The sequence below is a fragment of the Dermacentor silvarum genome, chromosome 7, assembly GCF_013339745.2.
Source record: "Dermacentor silvarum isolate Dsil-2018 chromosome 7, BIME_Dsil_1.4, whole genome shotgun sequence".
Taxonomy (NCBI): domain Eukaryota; kingdom Metazoa; phylum Arthropoda; class Arachnida; order Ixodida; family Ixodidae; genus Dermacentor; species Dermacentor silvarum.
Window position 1 is genome coordinate 42,320,470 of NC_051160.1, and position 26,275 is coordinate 42,346,744.

The window sequence follows — 26,275 nt, forward strand, 5'->3', positions numbered from 1 at the left end:
ATTAACACTCCGTTTTTAGCGAAATGTTTCTAGCAATGAAGATGACGACGCACCATGAAGTTGTTTTTTTGTTTTTTTTAATTGTTACTATACGGCTCTCTTATTTTTAAAAGCTGTCTTTAACTTCCTGCGATGGCAAGTCAATGGTCGCTCTGTGAAAAGGGAAAACGAACCACCATGTTTGAAAACGGTATCAGCTCACAAGATTGTGTTTCGCTTAGAAAAGCAGCTTTGATGCATACAAGTTGGCTCACGAATAAGCTCTTCAGCACGTCTTTAAAGAAGTAGCGACAAAGAAAATGTTGGTAAGACTCGAAAAAGGCAAACTTGTCATGAAGGCCATTAGACGCACTAAATTTTGCGACTTTCTCGCTAAGCTACCGACGCTGACGGGAAATTTGTGGTGCAATCTTACGGAATAGTGTACAATGCTTAGCATTGTGCACTGCTTGTAAAGCATTGTACGGCGCTAACAAGACAAAGTGATCAAAGGAAGGTGGAGACGTGAGGGCGCCTGGCGTTGTCATTTCGTCACGTTGTAACCTTGTCAAAACGTTGGCTCCAGGCTGAGACGTTCTTCGTTCGCTCACCTGTGACCACTGTACGATGCCTTGCGGCCATGGCAACTCCAAACACACTGATGGGTGAAAAGTGGCAGGACCATCCCCTTTCGACCTTTGTTTATTAATAGTATCGTTATTTCAATAACGCGACTACGATCTCGATGAGTTCTGGTCGATTTGTCTTCTTCGATGCTCGCACAAAGTAGTTCATGAAACAGAGACACAGCGGTCGCACTGTGAGATCACTAGGATACACAATAAACAGTATGTTTGACACACAGTGGGCCATGACTGATTGCCACTTAGACGAGGCCGACTCGAGTGACAGAAGCTGCAGCAGTGGGACTAGCTCCTGATATCCAGCGTTTTTTTTTTTTTTCATTGGATAGCGTATAAGTGCCTAGATTAGCGAAACAAAAGGCACAAATGTTTAGCTGAGATCCAAACAAGGGCCTCGGAGTGACTTCATAACTTTGCAGATCTTAAACCAAAAGGGCAAATGTTTGGTGAGATATGAAGCGATACCTTGAAGTGATTTTAACGCCGCACGTCTGTCACTAGAATCAATCCGAAAATGATGCGCGAAGAAGAAATCAAACGATAAAAAAAGAAACGAAAATGTTGCATTGAACACAAAACGAAACACACTTCTGATATTCATGTCAATAAACTCTGAAACACTCAACTGCAAGCTCGCAAGAATGAAGAAAGCGGTACGATAACAAAGAGAACAAAAAGACGTAAATTGCGGATCGAGTGCTAATTCCACTTTGTAGCCCATGTGACAACATCACCGTCTCTCGTTCAAGCTGGAAATAAAAAAGTATCATTGTTGCTTCAATTTCACGAACATTGTTGGTTCGTCACACGCAGGAAGTACCCTTCATCGATCAGCACGCAGTCGCAAGAGAAGACAGCGCTCGGACTTATATTTTGTTCGTTGATTCAGCGATGCCGCTCAAACTTCGATCGACACTTGGGAGAAATATTTAGTCCTGGTTTATTATACTAAATTGCACTTTTGAAATAATAAAAACGACAGAGGCTTCGCTACACCGAAAATACGCAAAAACGAAAAGAAAGACCCGTGGCGACGCCATCGCAAGGATCCCGCAACAGCCAACTTCCTGTGACGTCAAGAATTTTGCTACCACATGCTCTGAATTAGTTGCCCATCGGTAATGAAGGATAATATTGCATTCTAAACGGATGGGAAACTCAGCCTAGTATAATTTTCTAGAACTTCTGCACACACTCAGCCCGTCAAAGTATACTGCGAAATATGTGACGTCACAAGCATCTAAATCAGCCTCTGCCAATCATGTGAATGCAGGCAATGCTTTTTTGAAGAATGCCGCTATGTTCTCTAGTGTCGTTTGTTGTTCACTAGTGTTCTCTGGTGTGACTGTTTTCTCTAGCAACATATTGTGTGAATGAAATTATATAAAGCACACTCCCCGATATCGTTAGTCAGCATTGTGGTCAACTAGCTGCACTAGAGTTGCTTCATGGCTTCTGAAACACGTTACGTTCACCTGAACCACAATGGCTATAGGATAGTTATAGATGTTGTTCAATATGGGTCTCTGTCTACGCAAATCTAAATTGAACGATTGAAACGTCTTTTTAGTGTCCTAAACTATAAGAGCCGATAAAGGTTTTAATGAAATCGTCACAGCATTGCGCGACCGCATGACGTCACCAAAGGCCCACACAATCAAAGACGAACACTTGTCGCCATTTGCAGATGCGCATTCAATTTCAAAAGACATTCTCCGTTCCCCTACGAGTCACGTATTTGCTCGACGCCACCAAGCTCTATGGACTTTTTGTCTAGTTGTCTGATCAGCTAGCACAGACCACAGCGAAAATAAACATCATACACACTCAAAACAATACAAAACAAAACAGAATAAATGTTTTAAACGAAAGCGTGCTCTCAGCAACCAAACAAAAAGCTCTGTTAGCACAACAGAAGGGAAGCTAACAACAAACACAAAACAGGAACAAACACAGAAGAAATTGCGTTACGTTTTTTTTTTCGTTTTCTGATGGTTGACATGCTATGAAATTGTCAATACTTGAATGCGTGTCAATTTCGGCACGATCATCGATAGCTGGCGTCGCCACTATATCGCGCTAGAAATTCTAGAATGCCTGCTGCATAACACATGCTCGCTTCACAAAAGTGTACTTTCTGACGCCTTGAGCATGGTCATGCTAACACTTTGCTTTTGAACGACCGTATTTGGAATTGCACAAGTACTACAGTACTCTATTTTGCCTCCAACTGAATGACTACAAGGCGTCGTGAATAAAACAGTCTAAAAGTGACGCTGTAGCCCTATATATATATATATATATATATATATATATATATATATATATATATATATATATATATACATTAATCAGTAATGCCAATTCCTGGCAGGCGATTTTTCGCTTCGCGCTCCGGAACTAACCGTAGTTATTTCTATCAAAACAGCCGCATTACATTGCTCTCTAGACAAGCGCCAGAATTAATCACTTTCTCTATCTTGTGTTTATTGAGAACCAATTTAGGGCTTAAGATAGTTACAAGCACAGCTATCAACGTAGGCGAACATGTGTTAAAACCACACAATGATATTGCAAAAAACATGGCTGAAGAATACTGAAAAAGGAATACTGGAACGTTTCAACGTATCATTTGTACTAGTGCACATTTAAAGAACTGAACTGAGAAAATTCGTCTGAATCATTAAAAAAGGTATAATAAAAGCTAAAAGAAATAGGAATAACGCTGAGGTTAGAATAAGGCTTAGTTCTCGTAACACTTGAAATAATGCCTTTTTACGAACTGACAGATGCGAGCATTAATGAAACCTGGAGAGTGAAAATGTAGTCGTTATACATCCTCACTGGCTCTTTCTTGGTGGTAAATTAGTCTTATAGCGCATTCGGATGCGCTTGGCAACTATAAGAAAAATATAATTGCTTCATGCTAATCTATTTGGCACTACTTTCGCATCGAAATGTGTGTCAGCTAGGTGGCTACTAAAGGCCAAACGCGTTCATGCAAGAACAGAGATAGCCTAAATTTGACTGGAGAAAAGAGACGCAGCACACGCCGCGAAGCGTTTACCGCGAACAGAACCGGTATCAGATATTGGAAAGTTATAGCTTTTCCGGAAACTTATACCACAGTTTACGGGATACCAGAGCGCCGAGTACGTCGACGGCATCCGCAGCGCTGCCAGCTCCATCATGTAACTCTTTCATCAATACAATCCGTTCAAAACGTTTGTGTTTCTCCAATGTTCTCACAGTAAGTGGCAAGCAAATAAACCTACTTTACTCTAATGATAGTTGTTTTCGGCGCTTTTGCATCGGCAGGCGAGTAAAACGTAGTCCTTGCAATCGTAGTTCATTGTGTTCTAGTTAAGGGCAGCGTCACGAGATGGAGCCAGAAGCGTCGCTGCGCACGTCTCTCCGGTGTTTCGCTATTGCATAAACCATAACACGTTTACAGCCAGGCTAAATCTATTGAACGCTGCCCAGAAGAAGCCCTACTACTATGCACATGTGAACCATCAATAATGGTTGTGAAAGCTTTCACAAGAGCTGCTGTAAGACTTCTAAACGAGATTTCAAGTTTTACATAGCATCACAACAACAAAATACGCGCGCTGTCGAAACGCGTGTTCAACGCGAGGCTTTGACTCTCAAGTGTCCAAAACAAGAAGGAAGAAAAAAAAATTCTCGAAAGAAGCGTCACTATGCCTGCATTCGCATCGACGCCAGCGTGACGACACATTCGTTGCCGATTTTCTCATCACCTCTTGCAACCGATGTCTCTGCAAAGACCATTTGGGATCAAAGGCAGAACCCAGACGGGATCACCGCACCACAATTCACGGGCATTGCGCTCTTCTATCATTTCGTGTCACGCCGTGTCGCCTGCACAACAGGTGATGAACAGCCACCTTTTTCAGCGCTACAGTTGAGCAAATGCTCCAAATGTGGTCCTTGTATGGTTTGCTTTCACGCACACCACACTAGCGCCTACTTCTGTGGCAAGCTGCCTATCCCCACAACACCCGGCTCGACCACAGACTACCACAGGGGCACTGTTCTCCGGCAACTAAAAAAAAAGCAAGAGTCCACAAGGTTCACAGTCATCCAGCGTAAGCGGCACCTGGAGGCTCCTACTCATTAGGATTTCGTGACTATAGCACTGAAGCCGACCATGGATTCCAAAATCTATGTTGATAAATTCTTCGTTGCAGTGTTACAGCACGTACAAAGCGTATAGGAATAACAAGAGGGAGCAGGCCAGAGTGCTGACTTTCAACTAACAGAGTTATTGAGGGCAGCTCGCCAGTTTATGCCCGAGGACCCGGCAATGTATGAAAAGATAATGGAATGGAAAGAAGACAATCGCCCGCCACCGAATCGCCGTCATACGCTAACAATCACAAACGTCATCGCCGGTCTACAGATTAATACAATTGACGGCGAACTGGCACAAACTGTTGCTTGACACTGACACAAACCGTCGGTTGAAAGTCAACAGTCTGTCCTCTTCCTTCTTGTTTTTTTTCCCCCTACAATTTGTGTGTGCTGTAACACTGCTATATACGAACAATACATCCCGAACTAGAATGCCAGCATTCACTACGTTGATGACGGTCAATAGAGACGGTCAGGTGTCCGCGGCGTGGGAACAATTCCAAGCTTGCAGCTTGGAATTGTCGGCTAAAGAGTGAGGGAGGCGGGGGGTCGGCGAATCGTCCTTTCCCACGAACGATAGCTAACACTGGTGAACCATGGGCTGCAAACTGTGGTGCATCGGGTCGAACGCGCACGAAGAGTACAGCAGTCCCGGCGACGGGTACAGTCCGGGTTCGGTCTTCACCGACATGGCGGGCATGTCGTCCAGCGCGGAGGACCTCGGATGCTGCTGCTGCTGATGCTGCTGCTGGTGGCTGGAGTGGTGGGCCGCCTGCTGGGAGTGGTGGAGGTGTTGTTGCTGATGATGCGTTTGTTGCTGCTGTTGCTGCTGCTGAAGGTAGGCGAGCGCCGTCAGGTCGTCCTGAAGGTGGTGTCCCGGCAGCGCCGGCGACAGTCTCTGAGCGGGTAGCGCCGTCTGGTGGGGAGTCGCGACACTCATGCACATGCCGGCCATCAGGGGAGGAGTGGAGCGTGGCGTGCACGGCACGGAGTCGCCGCCGCTCACACGTCCGCTGGCACCGCTCCTGCATCGAGTGGACCGACAAGACGGGAAATAAAAGTTAACGCTGCGGAAGTCACAGTCGTTTGTCACAGTCGTTTGTCACGGTCGCCGTCACAGTCACAGTTAACGCTGCAGTAGTCACAGGCGGGAACGTTTGCACTGCAAACGTTCACGCGACTGTTTGCTATTCAGTTTCGCTGCCTACCTGCTTGATGTTTATTGAATTTGATATTTATTTATTGTAGGATGACATTGTATTTTATTTATCTTTTTTTTTCTCGTTGTCTCTCTTTACACATTTCCGTTTGTATTCTCCTGCTGACACCAACCTGAGTGCTCCTGGCTTTATGGTTTTCTTTCTTCCTTTGAAACTCACAGATTTAGCAAAATTTAGGACCATTTAACTTTTCTTTGCTCAAACCATCCGATTCTAGGCTGACCTTCCTAAAAGGGTATGTCCAACAGTTCCTGAGGGCATCCTCATCACGATCATCACCATCAAAAAAAAAAAAAAAATCCTAAGATCAGGGTTCCTTTTAGGTCCCCACCATCATCGTAACCATCAACGTCTTCATCAGAAGATTTCGGGAACGGTAGTCCAGGACCTACATGGAGTTTTCAGTTTCTAGTCCACTAATCCACACAGATAAAATCAACATCGTCTGCGCACCATGAGGAGTGCTGCAATTCTAAACAGACTTGAAAACAATAGTGAGGCTACTCGTACTACATTTGACCGAGCAATACACGAAAGAATGTGTTCTGTCGCTGTTGATGCCTGTCTGTCTGTCCATCCGTCCTAACTCAGAAATAAGCGAACCTAAATAAATAAGTACTCGTTCCCTCATCAAACAATTTTCTTTCCATCGGATAAAATCTGTCTATTGCAGGCCTTTCGAAATACCGATCGCACATCAAATTTTCCCGAGATAATTGAGAGAAGCGCCACAGTATAAACATGTCAGATGATTTTCGGGATATCACAACTGAATCTAAGCCCGATATAATATATTCGTTTCATCATCTAAAAAAATATATATAATTTTTAATTATGAGAAATTCGTCTATCATGAGCCTTTCGGAATAGTACTTATCACAGACCATACTTTGCCAGGGTATTCGGTATATCGGAAGGGCATCAAACGAACAGCGTGGCGGGAAACTTATCATTGGAGAACTGGAATATTGCGCTCGTCTTCATAGAACTTATCTGATGTTAGCGAATTTTCTGATTGGCTGGTGCCCACCACAAAAAGTAGCGATTGGCGTGATAACCAAGACGATCGCCAATTGCGGGAAATACTTACGAAAAATAAATTTTGTCAATACGAATCCCGCATGGGCCCGTATTCACAACATTTCTCCTGCGCAAAACATCTGTGATAGGCCATCGCCGCAAACGATCCTGTCATTATACATTCAAGCTTCGCGGGCGGCAAAAGCTGGCCAATGTGGAAGCGGTGTTACACCAGAGAAGTTTTGTGAATACGACCTCTGTAGTGAACTGAGCATTTTGTATGCTGGCCTCGTGTTCACATAGATCATACCCGAGAATAGGCCGTAATAGCAGTTGCCAGGAAATCGTGGTTTTAACCTTTATTAGCGGACGTGTTCAGACAGTAACAAACTGTTACGAACTAAAAGCTTTTTGCGAATTCGGCCCCATTATTTCTCCCTGATTTCATTCCTTTCTCAACACTCATTCGCATCACCCAGTATAGCCTAAGACCAAGCTACAGCGTGTCAATATTCTGCCAGTCCATGACGCCAGTGCAAAAAGAATGGAAAAGGAAAAAGAATCGTGGAAAAATACGGTTCCCGATGCAGGGTCATTGCCCGCGATAGGTACAGACCACGCGTAACAGTTTCATCGCAGTAAGCAAATTTGCGTGAACAGTTTGGTGAACGGGAGGCTGTCGCTAACTGCCAGTTTTGTGTTTCGTAATTAAGAGGTCGCGCTCATCTGGATGGGGATAATGTAACGACTTTATTGCGATGCTATTCCTTCTCGCACTTGATCAGTGATGCGAGCAGCGCTCCGTACACGTTATCATATGGATCAGTCAGCCTTGAAAGGTGAATGATAAGAAAACAACCAAATCGAGCGAAGTAAGTTCTTATATTATACCAGCTATGGAGCAACTTGTCTTGTTCGTTTAGGTCGTCACCTGCAGGAATGTTGCTCTTCGTTAACTGTCTCAATTTGGCAACTGGCGAAAAGTCATCACATGCTGAAGAAGATAAAAATCAATACTGCTTTGACTGCGCACACGTATAGGGCCCGCCGGCTTTTTTGTAAGCCTAAGCGCAAGAACGTGTCCTCCGACCGGGACGAACGACAGCAAGTTCTGATTTTGTGGGCGTGGTCATAAACGACTTTGAGAATTTAGCAGTGACCCGGCGGGCCGGAGAAATTACAGCAGTCGTGGAATTGGTAGACATGGTCGAACCGTCCGTGTAAATGTGAACGTTGGTCCCGATACACTTCTTTGTTGAATATATTGAACAGGAATCGCCACGCAACCCGCCGTGGTTGCTTAGTGGCTTTGTCGTTGCATTACTAAGCACGACGTCGTGGAATCACGACCCGACCGAATTGAATTGAATTTAGCAAAACCTCCATTGCATCCATCATAGGAGGAGTGAGAGGGGAAGGAAAGAGCGTGAGGGGTGGGAGGGAGGGGAAGAGAGGGTGTTACGTATCAGGGGCGGCAGAAGACTATCGTCTTTCGACGTCATTTGCAGCGAAGCAAGCAGATATGCGGCCAGTTTTTTTTTTCCTACTATTGAACGTGTAATCTTCTGTAATGCTTCTGTAGATGCACTACGCAGTTCACAAGCGATGCCGGAATGCAAAAATCAAATAAGGCGGATGCGTAGGATTAGATGCAGATGGAGCAATGTTACGAAGACAAAGACGCGACGTATATGATGCTTGTCGGGTGAAGGATGGTATAATGAGATGTGTATGGACAAAGAATGACAAAATAGAAATGCTTTAAAGTATTCTATATTCTTTGTGTCACCGTGTCCCACATACTCATTCCGGGGGACTGGCCAGGAATGGGCAACACACCCAGTGACATCACGTGCATACCTAATGGACCATGAACGAAGTAGCCCAAATATAAGAAGTTTCAGAACCAAAGAAGCCATTGAATGTCACGCGCCATTCTTTAAATGTCCTGTCGGCTTTACATATACCTAAAATCTGCAGTTACACGTAGATTATTTGTCCCATATAGTTTACTTGTTTTATTGCACAGAGGTACGCTCACTAGTACGTGCGTTCATTCGCTTCTGTGCTATATCATATATACACAACGAAGTGCGACTGCTCACTTTTGCAATATGATACGCGTTCTCTTATAAGAACTAGGCTTCTTCATTCATATTTCCTGAAATCAACACGTAATACATTAGTAATAAAGCGTTACATGAAGCATACTACTTAGTTTCCTGCAGTATGGACAAAGAGCGCGAGTAACCTTAAAAAAATACTCACAGAAATATTCTGTGCCTCCCCTTTCTTGCTTTATCGCATAACTGGAGACTCCGCAACTCCAGTATGGCTCCAGAATTCCACGAACCCGCAAGAAGTAATTAATTATATTTCTTTCCACTTTCACTCTGCACTTCGCGGCGTTCGATCGACACGGGATGAGAAGTTCGGTCTATTGATCTAACGTGCGGCACACTTGTAACCTTCTCTCCCCTAGTACACTGTCATATAAGCTTTAACCAGGGCGATTATAATACTAAAGCACCGATCCGTGCATCAATGACACCACGTGATCACTACACGCCGATTTTCATGACGTATAGAGTAACCCTTGCACCATAACCTATACGCCAAGAAGCCACGCTTCCTTTGGCGCGCGCTTTGAATTCGTCGCAATAAAAGATGGTATAATTTGTGGTTTCCTACACGTTCGAGGAATTTAGGTCTCGTACCGCAATTACGGATTCGGCAACCATTTAAGAAAACAAAAAAAGAAGAAAGAAGATCAGGGATAACAACTTTGCGACAGTACTCTTTAGGAATCAATGAACGAGAATATCTCGTGGAGCGGGCTGGTGGGGTAACGCATTGGATAGCCACACCAGCCCGCCATGAAGCCCAATGAAATGCACGATTTCCCACCATACCTATTTACAACAGTGCATGACACAAATTGAGATTTTTTTCCAAGTTAATGTCTATGTAAAAGAAAACTGTCCTCAGTAGTTCTACACAATAGCCAAGCGAACTAGCATGTTTATTCAAGAGCACCGGGCGTTTTCCAGGAAACCGGGGCTTTGCGAATATTTTTTTTTCTTCGAATCAGTTTATAACCCGAAGATACCTGTTCAGAAAGCCAGGAACCGGCTCCAACCGTTCTAATTTTCGCTCAGGAGCCGATCCTGAACCGAGCCGATAAGCATGAATCCGATCCGAACCCGTAAAAATTTCGGTTCGACTCCCCTCGCTACACACTTCGCTACTGGGTGTAGACCTCACTAACTCGTACTCCTTCCTCATGGGGATGACTTGGGAGGCCTTCCTTTGACAGAGAAGCGGTTCGGACGTACAACGCCTGCCTCTTCGGAGCGCGCTTTGCCAAATGGACAGAGGCAAAGATCCTGATGATGGATGCATGGTGATGAGACAAAGATGATGGGTGCGTGGCATTGCCCATCACAACCAAGAAAGTTACGCGTGCTCTAATAACTTTTATAGAATCTACGGACTTGACACTTATAAGAGAGCCTGCGTCTACTACTGCGGAGGTCAACTATCACTCTCGTTTTTGCCTTCTTTTTTTTTTTTCTTCAGTCCTTCATCCCCTATAGCTCCCTTGTGCAGGGCTAAGCGGACATCCACCTGATTAGTCCTCCCTGCCTTTTCTTGTTTCTCCCTCTCTCAACCGGGACAAATTGAGTGGCGAGTGAGCGAGTGAGTCAGTTATTCAGTCATGAGTCTCAATCATTCAGTCATAATTTGAGAACTTACACATGCGCTAGGAGCGAGACACCGAAGTAGAAGAAGACAGGACGAACGCAGCGTAGCCAACCGGACGTCCACCTGGTCCGGTGCATTTCTATTCAGTGTCTTGTCCATAGAGCAGTTTAAGTTCCCAAATAATGTCTTGTCAACTAGCCTCCCAACACACTCTCCTTGCATTCATAGTCATGAAGTTGCTAACTTCATGACTAACAACTTCATAGTCATGAAGTTGTTCTGTTGGTAGGTCAGTCAGTAATTATTTCGGCGAGTCGATCTGAGAGTCGGTCAGTCTCGCAAATAGAATGCCCATGGCGAACCTCCACCAATCAAGTGGCGCACAAGTGTTGCTTCCGACACAATGAGAAGGCGTGTCCTGTACACGTCTTTTCGACGCCGTGCGCACCTTGGCGTCAGCAATGGCGACAACACGCGTGTCATCGTCTCCGTCTCTTCCGTACCTTTGCACCTTGACGGCGCGCGCCGCGATCGCTGACGCCGATAGCATAGCCTTGTCATTTGTTTGCTTGCTTGCTTCCCACATCCTCTCCAACAACATCCCTACTACGCCTTCTCGTAGCCGTTGTTGTCGCCGACGTCCAGGGGAAAGAGAGACGGCAGCAACGCTCACGCACAGCTTTCGACCAATGGCAGCACAGCAGCGGCAGACGACGACAAGCGTCTGCCGCCAACGCCACAACGCTGTTCATCCGGCCAGGCGGCGGCGGCGGCGGCATTCCATGCAAGCAGAGAATCAAAGGCACGCCACCGAACGCCATAACTGGCACCGGCTCCGTCAGGTGCGAAAGACAGGTTTCGTATGACTACGACGTCTGTATCCCGGACGGCGTCGAGTCAAGCGCAGAGCGGAAATGGCGAGCGATGAACGCCGGTGCCAGTATTCGCTCCCCCCGCTCGCCTGCCTCCTCCCGCCCATACCTCGGCCCTCGCGGCAGATCGCTATTCTTTTTTTTTTTTCGTTTTTTCCGTGCCTATACCTTACACCACCGGCGCCACCGAGTCTGATGAAGAGCAGTCTTTTTTTTTCTGTTCTGCATCTTTATTTCTTTTTTTTCTGTGTTGCATTTTTCGTTTTTCTTTTCGTGTTTCTTTAACGTGGCGGTTGGCTGCGGGGTGTGTTTGTGTTTAGTTTTGTTCGCCTGCCTGTGCCTGCGCTGTTCGGTGTTTTCTGGCGGCGCGCATCGAATGACAGATCCGGTGTCCGGTGTTGTTTGCCCGTTTTTGCGAGGATGCCGCAGTGTGTGCGGAGTCAGTGTGGGCTCTTCTAGTTAGGCCAAGGCGAACCGCGATATGCGAACTTGGCGTCAATGGTCGGACCTGCGGTGAAGCCAACCCTGAGGCTTAAACCTAATATCTAGATCTATCTCGTTTCTACTTCTTCCTTGTTTTCTAGTGACTGCGTGTGTCACCGTGCCTGTCACAGCGCAATTGAACGAAGCTACACCAACTAGGCCATTTTCAAGCTCTGCTTACTTTCTTTAGATGAATACTGGGGTTTTCAACTCTGCAAGGCCTTGTCGCGTTATCACAGTATCGCGTAGGACCTGACATACATTCTCTCTTGAGATCATTCTCTCTCAGTTTAGTTCTTTATCGGCAGCAAAACATAGCGTTCGTCCTATCAATATCTCTTTTTGTGATACCAACGACGTCGGCTCGGACGAAGAGCCTTTTTACAAGAAAATTATTGTCTCTGTCTATCTTCTTTAGCGGTGTGTGAGCTCACTCGCGGTCAGTCATGATAGCAAAACATGAGCCAATTAGCCCGTTAAGATGTCCTCAAAATATTATTGAAAAGAACAGCAAATATAGAAGCCATCTTCATCTTTGCCTTTCACATCCATTTTTTCCTTTTCGCGTTCCGATGAATTCTGCGACGCCACAGATATCGCGTCATTTTCGCACATTGAAGCCTTCTGGTCAGGAGCTAGAGCAAGTCTCAAATGTTTTCCTGCTCTGTTTTCATTCACAATGGAATGCAACGCCTTTATTTTAGCTACACACACTAACTAGCCTCATAAAAGAGCTATTACTTCATGGTTCGGAAATTTCAGGGTTGATATCGCTACCAGCAAGTCACTTTCATTTCGTTTCCTGGCTCACTCGACTTCTGTATTCGGTTTAAACGAACCCGCTTGCTTTCCCAAAAGTGAACCCCGGACGCTTAGCTGGATGTTATTTCTCAGCGTCCATCAATTCCATCAAAACTGTTATGTAGCTCGCAGTCAAGGCAGCCAGAGAACAATGCGGAGTGACTTTACTACGCGACATCCTAAGATTATTTAGGGCCCATTCACACTTGTGACTAGGCGAGGTCGCGCGACCGATTGCGACTGGCTACCAGAAAACTACTCAAGACGAACTATGTTCACACTTACAAATGCGACTGATGAGTCGCTAAACGGAAATGTCTCGCGATATGCCGTTCACGTCTGCTTGCAATGTCATTGCCGCGTAATATAAGCGTCAGCGTATATGGACGTCCTGTTCCTTCGCATCTGATTGGTTCGGCTGTTCTGCGACTGTGGTCGCGCGACTGAAAAATCGAGCAGTGAGCGACTGGCCCGAAACGGTCGCATTTCGAGAAAAGCGATCATTTGCGACTACTTGCGACTGGTCGCTTTGCGACTAACTTCGCAAGTGTGAATGGGCCCTTAGTGCACGCAGCCAGCGTGTTGGCTGCCCGCTATACTGGCTGACGTAAGCAGGACGTCACCCTGGAGGGGCGCGGCTTTGCGCTCGCAGCGCCCTCCCAGTTTCGGTTTCGCGCCGAAATTCGTCGTGCCACATTTCAGCGGGTAAGCACTTTTTTTTTTCCAGATTCGAAAGTCGACGTGGATTGTGCGGAGAGTTCGCTTTAATTTCCCAATTACGATAAGCCCGATGAAATCAAATGTTTACAAGTTAAATAATTGATTTTTTTTTGTTTTAGTGACTAATTGCCGCGTATCACCCGTCACCCTGCGGTCGCCACCACTGACGTCACCACTGGCATGTGTCCGAAGGAACCGTCCTTTTATTTCAAAACGACTATATACAAGTATTGCATACATTCTTCGCAGAAACACCCGGTGTACATTTTATTTGTGCTTGACAGCGGTGTATGCTAGCACTGCATTCTTATGTTGCCACGTACTAGAGAGTGCAGTTTCTTGCGAATATGACGGTTTGTCGCTTGTGCGTGGATGATCAGAAAAGATTGGGAGCAGTGCGGAGAAGCTTCTGCACTACACTCAGCGATTCTGTAGGAATCGCAATGCCTGCACGAAGCAGATTTGACTGACAGGAAAGGCCAAAGTGGAAACTATAATGTGAGAATTTACGGTCTCGGCAAATCCGACTGCGTAATTTACGTAAACTTGGTGGAGCAGATCATCGAGTTTTCGTGAAATTTCGGAAGCGTGCACAATGCTGCACAAACGGAAACGTGCACAATTTGGGTCTCGTGAGCGGCTTACAATATGCAGAGCTTGTGATACATAAGGCTTCGATAATTACGGGAAACTAAGCTGGAAAACAGTGTGCGGAGAAATGTTTCTCCTTATATTTTCTTCTTCTCTGTATTCTAGTTAAGATGCACAAGTGTACATTTGTGATGCCAAATCCCAAATTGGAACCGGAAAAGGTATATTTAGCCGATGATGGCCATGCAGATTCATCATAAGTCTGGGCATCAGTCTGTACGGCGCTGTATATACTTCAATGGTACGTGCCGACCATGGTGACGCATCCAGAAACAGAGCACCACGTCCTTCATTTTTGCCTCCAGTACACGCTTGCATAGAGGTCGCTGGCTGATTTTCTATCCGAACTCATCAACGGACCGCTCAGTGAAGACGTACTAGACCTTGGCTAGACGGTTGCAGAGGGAATCCAGTTGCAGTTGCAGAGGGAAAGGGCACCACTTACATTCCTACAAAGCACGGGCGTGTTGACTCGCGGCTGTGACTAGTCCGGCTGACAGAAGACTATCCATGCCTTTCAGTCCACATCGTCAGAGCTCTTAATTCTCCTTCTCTCGTTTTCCCTTTATACTGGGGCGGAGTAGCATAACTTCGTGCACCTATGAACCGAAAGTTAAGGGGGCGGAGCTTTTGCACATGTTTTGCGGCGTCAAGTATATTCTGCATGGTAGTATTCTGACAGCGCTTTCAGTTTCTTGGAGCAGATATTAAAACAGCATTGCCGTGCGTGCGGTTGTTTCGCATTTCGTCGCAGGCGAAAGAGAACAGTACTTTATGTGTTATTTTAATAAGACGTGAAAATGTTTGTGTTTTAAGTTGCCCGGCTGTATAAGCTATAACGCGAATAGGTCTTCTTCCGAACTATATTTAGTAGTGGCGTTACTCCTGCGTGCTTTGCCTCCATCGCGTTCCCACCATTTCCACAAAAGTTGTCCGCGAGCATAGACTAGTCAACCTCAGGCCAATCTTTCTGCCATTTCCCAAACAAATCTATCTCTCAAGCTGAAAGGCATCGCACAGTCTGCACGAGAAATTGCCTCGAAACAACCGCAATAATCGAAATGGGTCATAAATAAACGGGTCGCATTTCGCACGCGCCAGTTGACGGCGGTTTTCCAGATCGCATTGGACCATGGGCGTGGGCAAAAAAAAAAAAAGTTAGGAAAGACCCAAAAGAAAGGCATACTTGGCTCGAGCGCCAAACCTCGCGTTCTCGAAGTGCGAAGGCCTGGTGGCAGCTGTTACACACTCGCAGCCGGCCTGCATGCCATACCCCGAGTGACCTCGCTATTGCAACGCCGCTTCCTCACCAAGATAAGCAGAGCGGCAGCTGTCAACAACGCCTTCTTCGACTGCTTCACAGACGCCTTATGGCGGGTGTCGCTTGGTGCAGAGTTACGCGATGGCATGCATCGATGCTCACCACTTTCGTGATTTTTGTTGTGTTTCTGTTTTTGTTCCTCTAATACACTTCGATTTGATCGACGCAAGGCCTAGTTCCCACGTTCGGCGCACGAACCACAGTCCACCCCTTACAGATTCATCGATGCTATATAAGAAAAGGAGGGGGGGGGGGGGGTCAGCAGACTTCAGCGATTTATCCATGTGGCAGAGACAGGCTCTCACAACGTTGTTGTTGTTGTTGTTGTTGTTGTTCCTCAAGTGATTTGGCACCATACGCACTCTGAGGGATCGCCCATGAATCGGCAATCTCAAAGAAAGTACATAAGCCCGCGTCATCACCTTATTTATCACCCGTGGCTCATATACACATTGACCAAGAAGCAGGCGGTTTTACATATACCCCGAGCTACTAGACCCTCACTGTAAGTTATGTGGAGATATCGCCACTCTGAACCACATTATCTGGAACTGCCGGAAGGACCCCCCCCCCCCCCCACTCTCTCATGGCCACTCCCTCATACCGGGCATGGAATAATATCCTCGCCGGGACCAGCCTGGAGGATCAGCTCCGGGCCGTGGACAGAGCCGGGGAGGTGACTGGCAGGCACGACCTGACAGACTACCTCCCCCCTTGAATTTTGTCGGATAAAATTGTAGCTACCTACAAGTGATGTGTTTTTTTAGGTGTGGGCGAATATTCGAAGTTTCTAATACGAATCGAATGTCACACACTTAGTATTCGTATTGGTGAATAAACTGTTCGGTACTTTGGAGTACTCTAAGCTTACCAAATGTTTCGCAACAACCGACTGTTAAAGTCTGGTCACTGTGCTCCGTCTGCTAAACGAAGTATAGCAATTTATCAGAAGTGAAACGCCGATAGAAAACGGATAATGCAAGTTTTGTTATCGGCTTTATTATCGTGGGCTACCAGATTTTTGGCTAATTGTTTAGAGCGAGAGAGAGATAAAACTTTATTTTGTCCATGATGGGGTCTGGGGGCGGCGGGGGTTGGGAGACTAACCCCCAGGCCTCCCCTTCCTCAGACGGCGGCCAGCCCTTGTTTTCTGGCGGCGTCTTCGGCCATCCGGACGGCCCAGAGCTGCTCTTCTGGGTCCAAGCTGAGCAGCAAAGTCTCCCACTGCTCGGCCGTAGTTATGATGCGTGTAGTGTTAGTGCGGTGAGTGTTGGTGGGTGTAGCTTTCGGGCATGCCCAGCCATTGCAGCGTAAGGCTCTTCGTCTACTTAGCAAATCTTTTGAGCTCTTAAATATTGTCGTAATAAAATTGAGAAGTGCTGGACATTTCTGTGACTAAGATATAAGACCCACTTGGCAGGGCACAAGAGTTTGAGGTTTACGAACTGGTGTCGAAAAGATCGGAAACTGGCAATACTGAAGGTTGATCGTTTCATCCATCTCTGAAAATGAATCAAGGTGGTCTTGACGTTCGAGGTTTATGACAAGGTTGTTGACGAGATTGTTATCTCTGAAGCTTTAATTACTTCTGGCAGCCCTTGGCAGCCTGCCACTGTGACGGGCATTACTATGCTTATCGAAAAATAGATTCCTATTTTTACGTATTGAGATTTCTAGAGCAAAAGCAGATCAACCGAATACGCTAGAAAAACCAGAGCACAATCAACTGATGTTTCTTCTTTGATCCCGCAATTTACACATGCCCTAATCAGCGAAGCAAGGAATGACGTCAAAAGAAAACCTACGACACATCGAACACTTAGAGCATATGTGACACGTGTCAAAGAAAGAAATTTACAAATTCATTATTTACAATGATAACGAAAGCTACACTGGCGCAGTAAGAAGTCAAGCTCATCTAGCCCTATTACATGCATGTTGCCAAGCGGGTTTGGCGAGTCAACCCGCCTTTTACCAGACGTGCATGTTGACAGAACTGACTTCCACACTCGCTATAGGGCCGACTCGCTATTCTTTACATGAATCTGACGACCGGATTTTGGCGCGAGAAGACAACTCGATCCGACTTTATCAAATTCATGTAAAGATAGATTATGCCCAACCAAATTCCCTTTTCACATTTCTCGAGTTCAAGTTAAAGCTAAGCATCGTGAAAAAATGCAGTGCTGATAAGGTTCAACTGGAACCTCAATGCATGTATATGTATATGAAGCCAAGGTTCTTTGGCTTTATATGGTCATGATCAACCAAAATTGAGCCCCTCGGGTTTCCGTCTTTCTCGTTTAGTGGTGACTGTATTTATCAGTGGACCAGGCGTACTTAAAAAGACGAGGAGCACAACTTCGCGGTTATCTTCAGGTTCATTTGCACAACACTTTCGGTCGGTGGACCGACTGAAATTGTTGGGCAAATAAACCTGAAGCTGACCGCAATGTTGTGCTTCTCGTCTATATATATATGTATATATACTTTTCAAGATTGGCTCTAAGCGCACGATTTCTGCTAAAGGTATGACTTCATTACATCAATAAAAAAGAAGAAAGAAACGCGTAAAAGCATATAATGAAGAAAATAGAAAAATAAAGCAGTGTTGCACCGATTTCAACAAAGCTAATCAGTAGCCATGTCGCGATGGACATTGCATCCTTTCTTGGGGAGGAAAAATGAGAGAATATCTTAGTAAATTGTTGGAGCCACTCTGCGCAAGAAGTTATCGCTCACGGGGAAGTACTACGCAAGTACTGCCACGGTCGTCTGCGCACAGTAACTGTACGGACTGTATCGGTGTGACTACTGCAACAACTGCTACTGCTCCGTTTTGCGCGCGAAAAATAGAAGAGCAGGCGTGAACAGCACCCCCTACAGAGTAGATCAGCGCCGCTCGCCATTCAGTCGAGGCATGTGCCCGCGTATCAAGCCCAACGTGCGGTTAAGAGCACGAGTGCGCGCAAGGGGAGGTTGATGGCGCGTAGATCGCACGCGGGGCCCCGGGGCACATTTCGCGATAAGATACCGAACCGAGCAGCAGTCGGACCACAGCCTCGACCCCGCGGATGACTCTCACACGCCCCGTCTCTCCCTCCCCTCCCGCATCTTTTTTTTTTTTTATATTTCTATTATCGGGCTCCAGTCGACGAGCACGGTCGTACGTCTTCTGAAAAGACGTCTGGAGACCCGACGCACGCTGCCTCTTTGACACGGCGGTCCACAAGCCATTTTTCAGTTGCGAGCGCACATGCATATAAATGCATATGTAACAGCCGCCTCACGCTTAGCAGAGGGGGCCGTATTCTCAAAGCCATTGCGTTCGTAAGGTTTACTGTTTGTCATTAGAGAGTTTTAGCGCGTTCGTGTAACTTATTACAGTTTACGTATACTTGAACGCAGGAGACATGGACGGCGGCGGGGACAGCGCTAACAGCGACGTCTTGTGGCGATTTGTTGAACCATAATGTGTCCGAAGCGTGCATTTGTGTGTCGTGCCGTAATCGTGGAAAGACACTATTTAAAAAAAAAGGAACTTTACATTCATGATTATGCTGCTGCTGCTCCGTTGTCCGTTTGCTTGATATAGTTGTAATAGAAAAAATTCGAGCCCCTTGGCTCGTCTTAATATCCTTGCTGGTTAAACTCGACGTCACAGGCTAACACTGTCCATTGTTCGGGGGAGGGGGGGGGGTGCTATTGTGGACCCAGTTAATTTCCAACATGTCGAATCCCACCATACAGCTTCATGCTAAAGTAGAAATGTGGTGGCACAGCCGATAAACCGTCGTTAGCATCATGGGTAAATGCATATATTTTTCTATACGGTTTCATACGGCATATTTGACCTAAGACGTTTCCACTTGTAATAACGTTATTTTAGACTAAATTGTATATTTAGTATGTTTTAGATTGTGTCATCGTGCAAATTCCAGTGAATGAAGAGTGTTGCTCAGTCGCGCAACACTTATCAGCACTGCACTTTTCACAGTGCCGATTACCATCTGCTAAATAGATAATCAATTTTAAGGACGCTATAGATCTTACTGACACATTTGTCAGGACAGGAGTTCTACTAAATGCATATTCAAATGAAATCAAATTTTATTAGTTCATACTTATAGAATTACAAAATATACAGAAGGTCACATAGTCGGGCACTGTATTGTGACCCCATGACCGAAATATACAAACAATAGGTTAAGGAAATGACCAATTAAAACTTAAAACACTGATATATAAATCTCAAATAATATCAAACGAATGAAAATACCGGTAAACAACAAGTTATGACTATTGACAGAAAAGCATAAGTACTAGGAGAGAGTCTATCGCAGTGTTAATGTTCGGCATAACGTTCGCAATTGGAACATGTACTCTAATGGGATTAATTGCGAATTAAGTAATTAGATTTGGTTAATCAGGTAACGTCAATCAGCAATTTTTCTTGCAGGTAGTCTCCGCCTCTAAAGCAACCCAGATAATTAGACAAAATTGCGATAACTACTATACAGGAGGTCTATAATAGGTATGTTTCTATTAAAATATATAACAATATAACGGTAACAATATAACGCGGTATAATCTCGATCGTTCCCGTCGGTAATGTATGGCGGACCGTTAGTTCGAACTAGCCCACTTAAAATTTCCTAACTTCATCACCCCAACTAGTTTTCTGCCGTCCTAGACTGCGCTTCCCTTCTCTTGGTATCCATTCTGTAACCCTAATGGTCCACCGGTTATCCATCCTACGCATTACATGGCCTGCCCAGCTCCATTTCTTCCGCTTAATGTCAACTAGAATATCGGCCATCCCCGTTTGTTCTCTGATCCACACCGCTCTCTTCCTGTCTCTTAACGTTAGGCCTAACATTTTTCGTTCCATCGCTCTTTGTGCAGTCCTTAACTTGTTCTCGAGCTTCTTTGTTAACCTCCAAGTTTCTGCCCGTGTGTTAGCACCGGTAGAATGCAATGATTGTACACTTTTCTTTTCAATGAGAGTGGTAAGCCCCCAGTTATGATTTGGCAATGCCTGCCGTATGCACTCCAACCCAATTTTATTCTTCTGTAAATTTCGTTCTTATGATTAGGGTGCCTTGTGAGTAATTGACCTAAATAAACGTACTCCTTTACAGACTCTAGAGGCTGACTGGCGATCCTCAATTCTTGTTCTCTTGCCAGGCTATTTAACATCATCTTGGTCTTCTGCCTAATAATCTTCAACCCCACTCTTACACTTTCCCGGTTAAGGTTCTCAATCGTTTGCTGTAATTTGCCCCCATTGTTGCTGAATAGGACAATGCCATCTGCAAACCGAAGGTTGCTGAGATATTCGCCATTGATCCTCACTCCTAAGCCTTCCCAGTCTAAGAGCTTGAATACTTCTTCTAAGCATGCAGTGAATAGCATTGGAGAGATTGTGTCTCCTTGCGTGAACCCTTTCTTGATAGGTATCTTTCTACTTTTCTTGTGGAGAACCAAGGTATACTGTGGAATACTTGTAGATATTTGCTAAGATAATCACGTATGCCTCCTGTACTCCTTGATTACGCAATGCCTCTATGACTGCTGGTGTCTCTACTGAATCAAATGCTTTTTCATAATCTATGAAAGCCATATAGAGAGGTTGATTGCACTCCGCTTATTTCTCTATTACCTGATTGATGACATGGATATGATCCATCGTAGAATATCCCTTTCTATATATGCTGTATCAAATAGCTTACTTTATTGGTTTACCGGGCCGCATACCACGAGATTCACCAATGGTATATAAGGCAAATGCACAAATCATTATAATAGTTTGGCACTGCGGTAGCATTGTACTCTCACGTATACATTTCGACACTTGGGTATATCTGCTCATTCTCTCTTTGTTCTTTTTACTTTGCGGTTTGCGATATTTGTTTATCTCTACAGTATTATTGTCTATGTTCTTTGTATTACGCTCTTTTCTTACTCACGAGTCATTTTGTATGACGTGTCTGAGACGATATGCATCCGCTGATGTCACTGCTGCTGAAGAAAATAAAGAAGACTGCTGCTTGTCAACATGTCTGGGATAGATGTTTTTTTTCAGCCCCTCTGCCTGTAAACAACGAATGGAAATGATGGAATTATGAATGAATTATGAATGGAATGGAATAGAATTCGATGTGATTAAATTTGATGACCAATTCGCTGAGTTGCATCGCAATAGTGGGGGAGAGGGAAGTGTCTCTTCCCCCTATACGAAAAATTCTGTGCGTAAAAAAACATCCGTGCGCAGTCATCTTTCAGGGTGAAGAAAACAAACAACCGCTGAATCATTGCGTTCCGTCTAAATGACGTAAGACTCGGCGTCACAGCGCATCTCTCGCTGTTTGCTTGATTCCATTCACTATAGTACCTCGTCAGGGAAGAGCTCCCGGACGCCGCATTCTGAAAGAACAATAGTGGCTGTGTATGCTTCGTTGCCGCAATGAAGGCCTACCACGAGTCTCCGTTCAGCGCGCACCCTGGAGCCCGTGGGATCAGCACAGGCAAGGAGAAGACGTATGGGGACGTCAGGTGCTTCGAAGCGATCAAATCGAAGTGGCCAGCTTAATAACGTTCATCTATACTGTGCGGAACGCGGACGGACGGACATGCGTTGCGTCTATTCAAGCTTACCATAGTAGCTCCCTGCGTCCCGCGCTTTCCCGCATTGCCAGTTGTTCTCCCACCCAACGTTCTCAAAGTTGTGCGTACCCCCTCCCTCCCTCCTTGCTCCCTAGCGACGGACGAAGTGAAAAAAAAAGTCTGAAAAAAAAAATAGGAGCGTCATTCACTTCAACTGCGTGACGAGCATCATTGAACTCCGCCCCATTCTTTTTCTCACGCTGAAAAATTTCCCCCACCCGTTTTGTGTGTCTCCGCGCTTTCTTTTGTTCTGTTGCATGAACGGTTTCTGATTCCCGCAAAACTAAAAAGAAGCAGCAAACCAATGTTTTTTAGGTCAAGCAACAACTTTTTTTTCGTACTTTCTAGTGAATGTGCGTGCGTGTGTGTGTGGGTGTTTGTCATCGTGACCACGCTGACGAACGTGTATTACAACAACCAATTCTCGAGTGCCCGTGGCACGATACTGGGACGTGAAGACAAAAGGCTGATTTATTGTTCCATAATGAGTACGGCAGTCCAAAACACGACATTGACATGGAAGTAAACAGGGTGGGCGAACACCAAATTGATTTAATGCTGTTACACCGTCGAACGTTTACCCTTAAAGAATACTTGGACCACGGCCAACAATGGGTCTACAGAAAAGAGAACTTGTAGCTTTCAAAGCCGTTTTAGAAATTAAAGAACTCTAAGGCTCACATACACGTCCATGGCTGAGCCCACTATTATTATATTTAGATACTACAGCTCATACGTGTATAATTCACGTCTGATTTTCTTATATATTGATATGTGATCTTTTATGCAGCAATACGAAGATAGGTCAGCCGTCTTGTCTGCAGAACTCTCAACTTATGGGCATGTTTTCAGACTGACGTTTAGATACTGAGTGTATCTAAGGAGTGCCATAATGTAGTCTATAATGTACATTCTTTACTTGTGTTCAGAAGTTTACAAATGTTCGTGATATTAGACTGTCCCCAGTGTTTTCTTTTTTTCATAGTTTTCCGTGCTTTCAGTTTTGCGGCAGGAGAAGGCGCAATTTGGTAATGCATTTCGGTAAGTATACCGTATTTGAAAAGCTTGCGGTCTTATTTGCCCTATGAAATTATTCAATAAGAAAGGAGATGTTAAATAACTTAAGACGTATATGTAGATTGGCTCGCTTGCGGCATTGCGGAAAATATTTAATAAGGTAACTTCAGGTAGAATCAAGACAACGTTCGACTTCAGTCAGGCCAGAGAACAAGCTGGCTTTAGAAACTAATATAAACAACGGTTCACCGTCCTTCTAGTCAATCAGGTACTCTGGAATTATGTCGTAATATAACCAACCTCTCTTTATTGCTTTCATTGATTACTAAAAGATATTTGATTACGTATGAATACAAGCATTCACGAAGGCACTCCGCAGTCAAGCAGCATACAGAAGCATACGTAAATATCTTTTGAAATGTGTATAAAACTTCCACACCTACCTTGATTTTCCACAGGAAAAACCGAAAAATGCCGATTAAGAGTGTAGGGTAAGGATACAGTCTCCTCAAATTTTTTGCCTGCATGGTCGAAATATTTGGTAACGTTTATTGATAAAGATCAAAAGGGAATATCACAGCAATCTGTCGTTCGCATATTGCATTGTCTTCTTCGGCAATGTTGGAAACAACTTGTGAGAAATGATTCAGGACTTTAAACGACTAAGCCAAACGGTAGGTTTGAGGACTAACATTCAAACGGCTAACGTAACGTAGCTTGCCAATGTTCACAACTTAGCAGTCAAGGCTCCCGAAACTGTACAAGAGTACTTTTATCTATAGGCGAATGAGGCACTGCAGAACCGAATCACGAGAAGAAAAGCTACTCAAGAAAATTCTTGCAAAACCATCAAGTATGATTGTCAAAGTAAGGAATAAAAAATTATGCGGACCGAAAACAATCAAATGGACACTCGATCAATACTTCTGGAGTACGAGCATACTGCTGACGTCGATAAAAATTGTTTGATAATGGCGGCACAAATTATCGTCGACATGTTCTGGCAGACGGTATGAAAGCATGACGCCGACGATGTGACGACAACGGAATTTGCGACGATCGATGGAGGTGGTGACGACGCGAAGACGGCGGTCGCATCGCCACGACGTATGTCGACAACGGAATGACGACAGCGTGCCGACGATGACAGGGCAACGGCCTCACAACTGCACTTTCTGCTTCGCACGTTTCCTCCGCGGAGGTCAGGTACATCCTCCGACCGTTCCCGTTAAAATCGTGAAGATCTCGCGCGCTATGAGAGTCGCTCTAAGCGAAGCTGTGGTCAACCGGCAAAAACGAAACGGCGCAGCACGACAACAGACGCACAGCGGACTTCGGCAGCTTCGGCGACGAACGCGCGCCACAACCGTCAGCCCAGGCTATAGAGTGATCTAGACTTCTACACTCTACTAGTACACTCTAGTACTAGTACACGCCTACTAGTACACGACTAGTACCCGACTAGTACACTCTATACCCAGGCGTGGAAGAAATGCGACACAGTGCCACTGCAGCAACTAACCTTCAGACACCACAAAGCTATTGCTCGACAGAACGATGCGTTTCTGAGCTATAGGACGCGTGTTTGTAGCGATGTCATTTCTGATGCTGCCTTCTCGCGCTTCGTCATGGGTCAGAGCTGCGCAACGCCAAGCTCCGCCCGCGTTATCGATTGGGTCAGCCAACCGTGAATGGTGGACGTTGCAAGTGGCATAGAATCGAGCGGAAGGCATATAGCTACGAAATCGCGGCCCCATCTCTCTCCCATTAGTTCCTTTCAGCCCTGTGGAAGCTGCAGGTATTCTTGGCCAATAGGAAGGCCAAATGCTTCTCAAGATGCGTTCGTCTGCGCCGGGTCGTCTGCTCAACCTATGCCTTGCCATCGCGTTGATACGCGCTCCACGATTGGTGGACTGACGAAACAAATGTTCTGGAATTTTTACCATGAGCTGCGTTTACAGTGACTACGACAGCGGGGCTTCGCTGCACCTATAGATGCTTTTTGCGACGATCCCATGGGCGCCGCCATGTTTGATCACGTGATGAAGAAGCGTCGATCCATTGCTTGTTTCAGCCGCCTCCGTTGCCTCCGTGTTTACGATGGATGTGCATGATGACGCCCGGTGCGACTCAGCAAACCATTGTTTGGGCGGATGTCGTGATAAAACGATACGCCATTCCAAACGATAGCGGTCATTTCGTCGCTCGTCTGAGTGTTATGCCCTGCGCATGCGCACTTTCGAGGTTTTCAAAACTCGGACACTCTTGCCCCGTGATAAGCAATCGAAAGTGTCACGGCGAATGTATGCAGCGTCCCCTCCAGTTTTGCATCCACCACTCGTTAGGCTGTGTGTTCTGGCGCTGCTGTCTACTCTGCAAACCTTTAGCGCAGGGTGCCTGTAGCCGGCGTCACGCATGTTTCGGCGCATTGATTCACGTGTGCGCACATTCACTTATTCTTGATGCGTTGGCGACAGAATCGGCGCAAGTTTGCATGTGAGTTGGGGTAGATGTGCGTAGATAACGTGCGAGAAATTTACGATGCCGGGAAGCGGTGCTACTCCTTTTGTCAGCGTGTAACACCCCTTTTTTTTTTCTTTTACCCTTGAGGAAATCCGAGAATCGCGAAGGGCCATCAACACGGGCACTCCGTGTGTAGCATCAGTGCGTGAACACTGATTAATTCAATTCCTTAATATGCCAATCACTATTTTCGCACCTAACCACTGCACACGTCTTCACTCTACCGTTCCACATTTTTGGAACATCAAAAGAGCACAGTGCGTTAGCGATCACCCAGTTGCATTTCCGACAGCTGACCGTACAGTAGCAGTGTCGAAGCGTTCATGGTCCCGCATTCATGCGCTTTCGCTGAGGCAGCTTGCAACGGCGCCATGTTTGTCCAGAGCAAACTATATACTCCGCGAAAATGGTCAATAGACCCGATTGTCAAAGTTAATCCCGAGCCTTCCACTATGGCGCCGCCCGCAGTCCCAGCGTTGCCTTGGAACGTTCAAACTC

The 26,275-nt window shown here is 45.6% G+C and overlaps 1 protein-coding gene across 2 annotated transcripts in view; it reads right to left on the reverse strand.

Annotated features, from left to right (window-relative positions):
* Positions 1-665: 665 nt before the first annotated feature.
* LOC119457948 (protein sine oculis-like) overlaps positions 666-26,275 on the reverse strand; it is a 64,689-nt gene continuing 39,079 nt past the window's right edge. For both annotated transcript variants that reach the window (XM_049670578.1, XM_037719723.2), the window contains one exon: positions 666-5,803. In XM_049670578.1, coding sequence (XP_049526535.1) covers positions 5,359-5,803 — 445 coding nt within the window. In that variant the 3' untranslated portion in view covers positions 666-5,358. The remainder of the gene's footprint in view (positions 5,804-26,275) is intronic.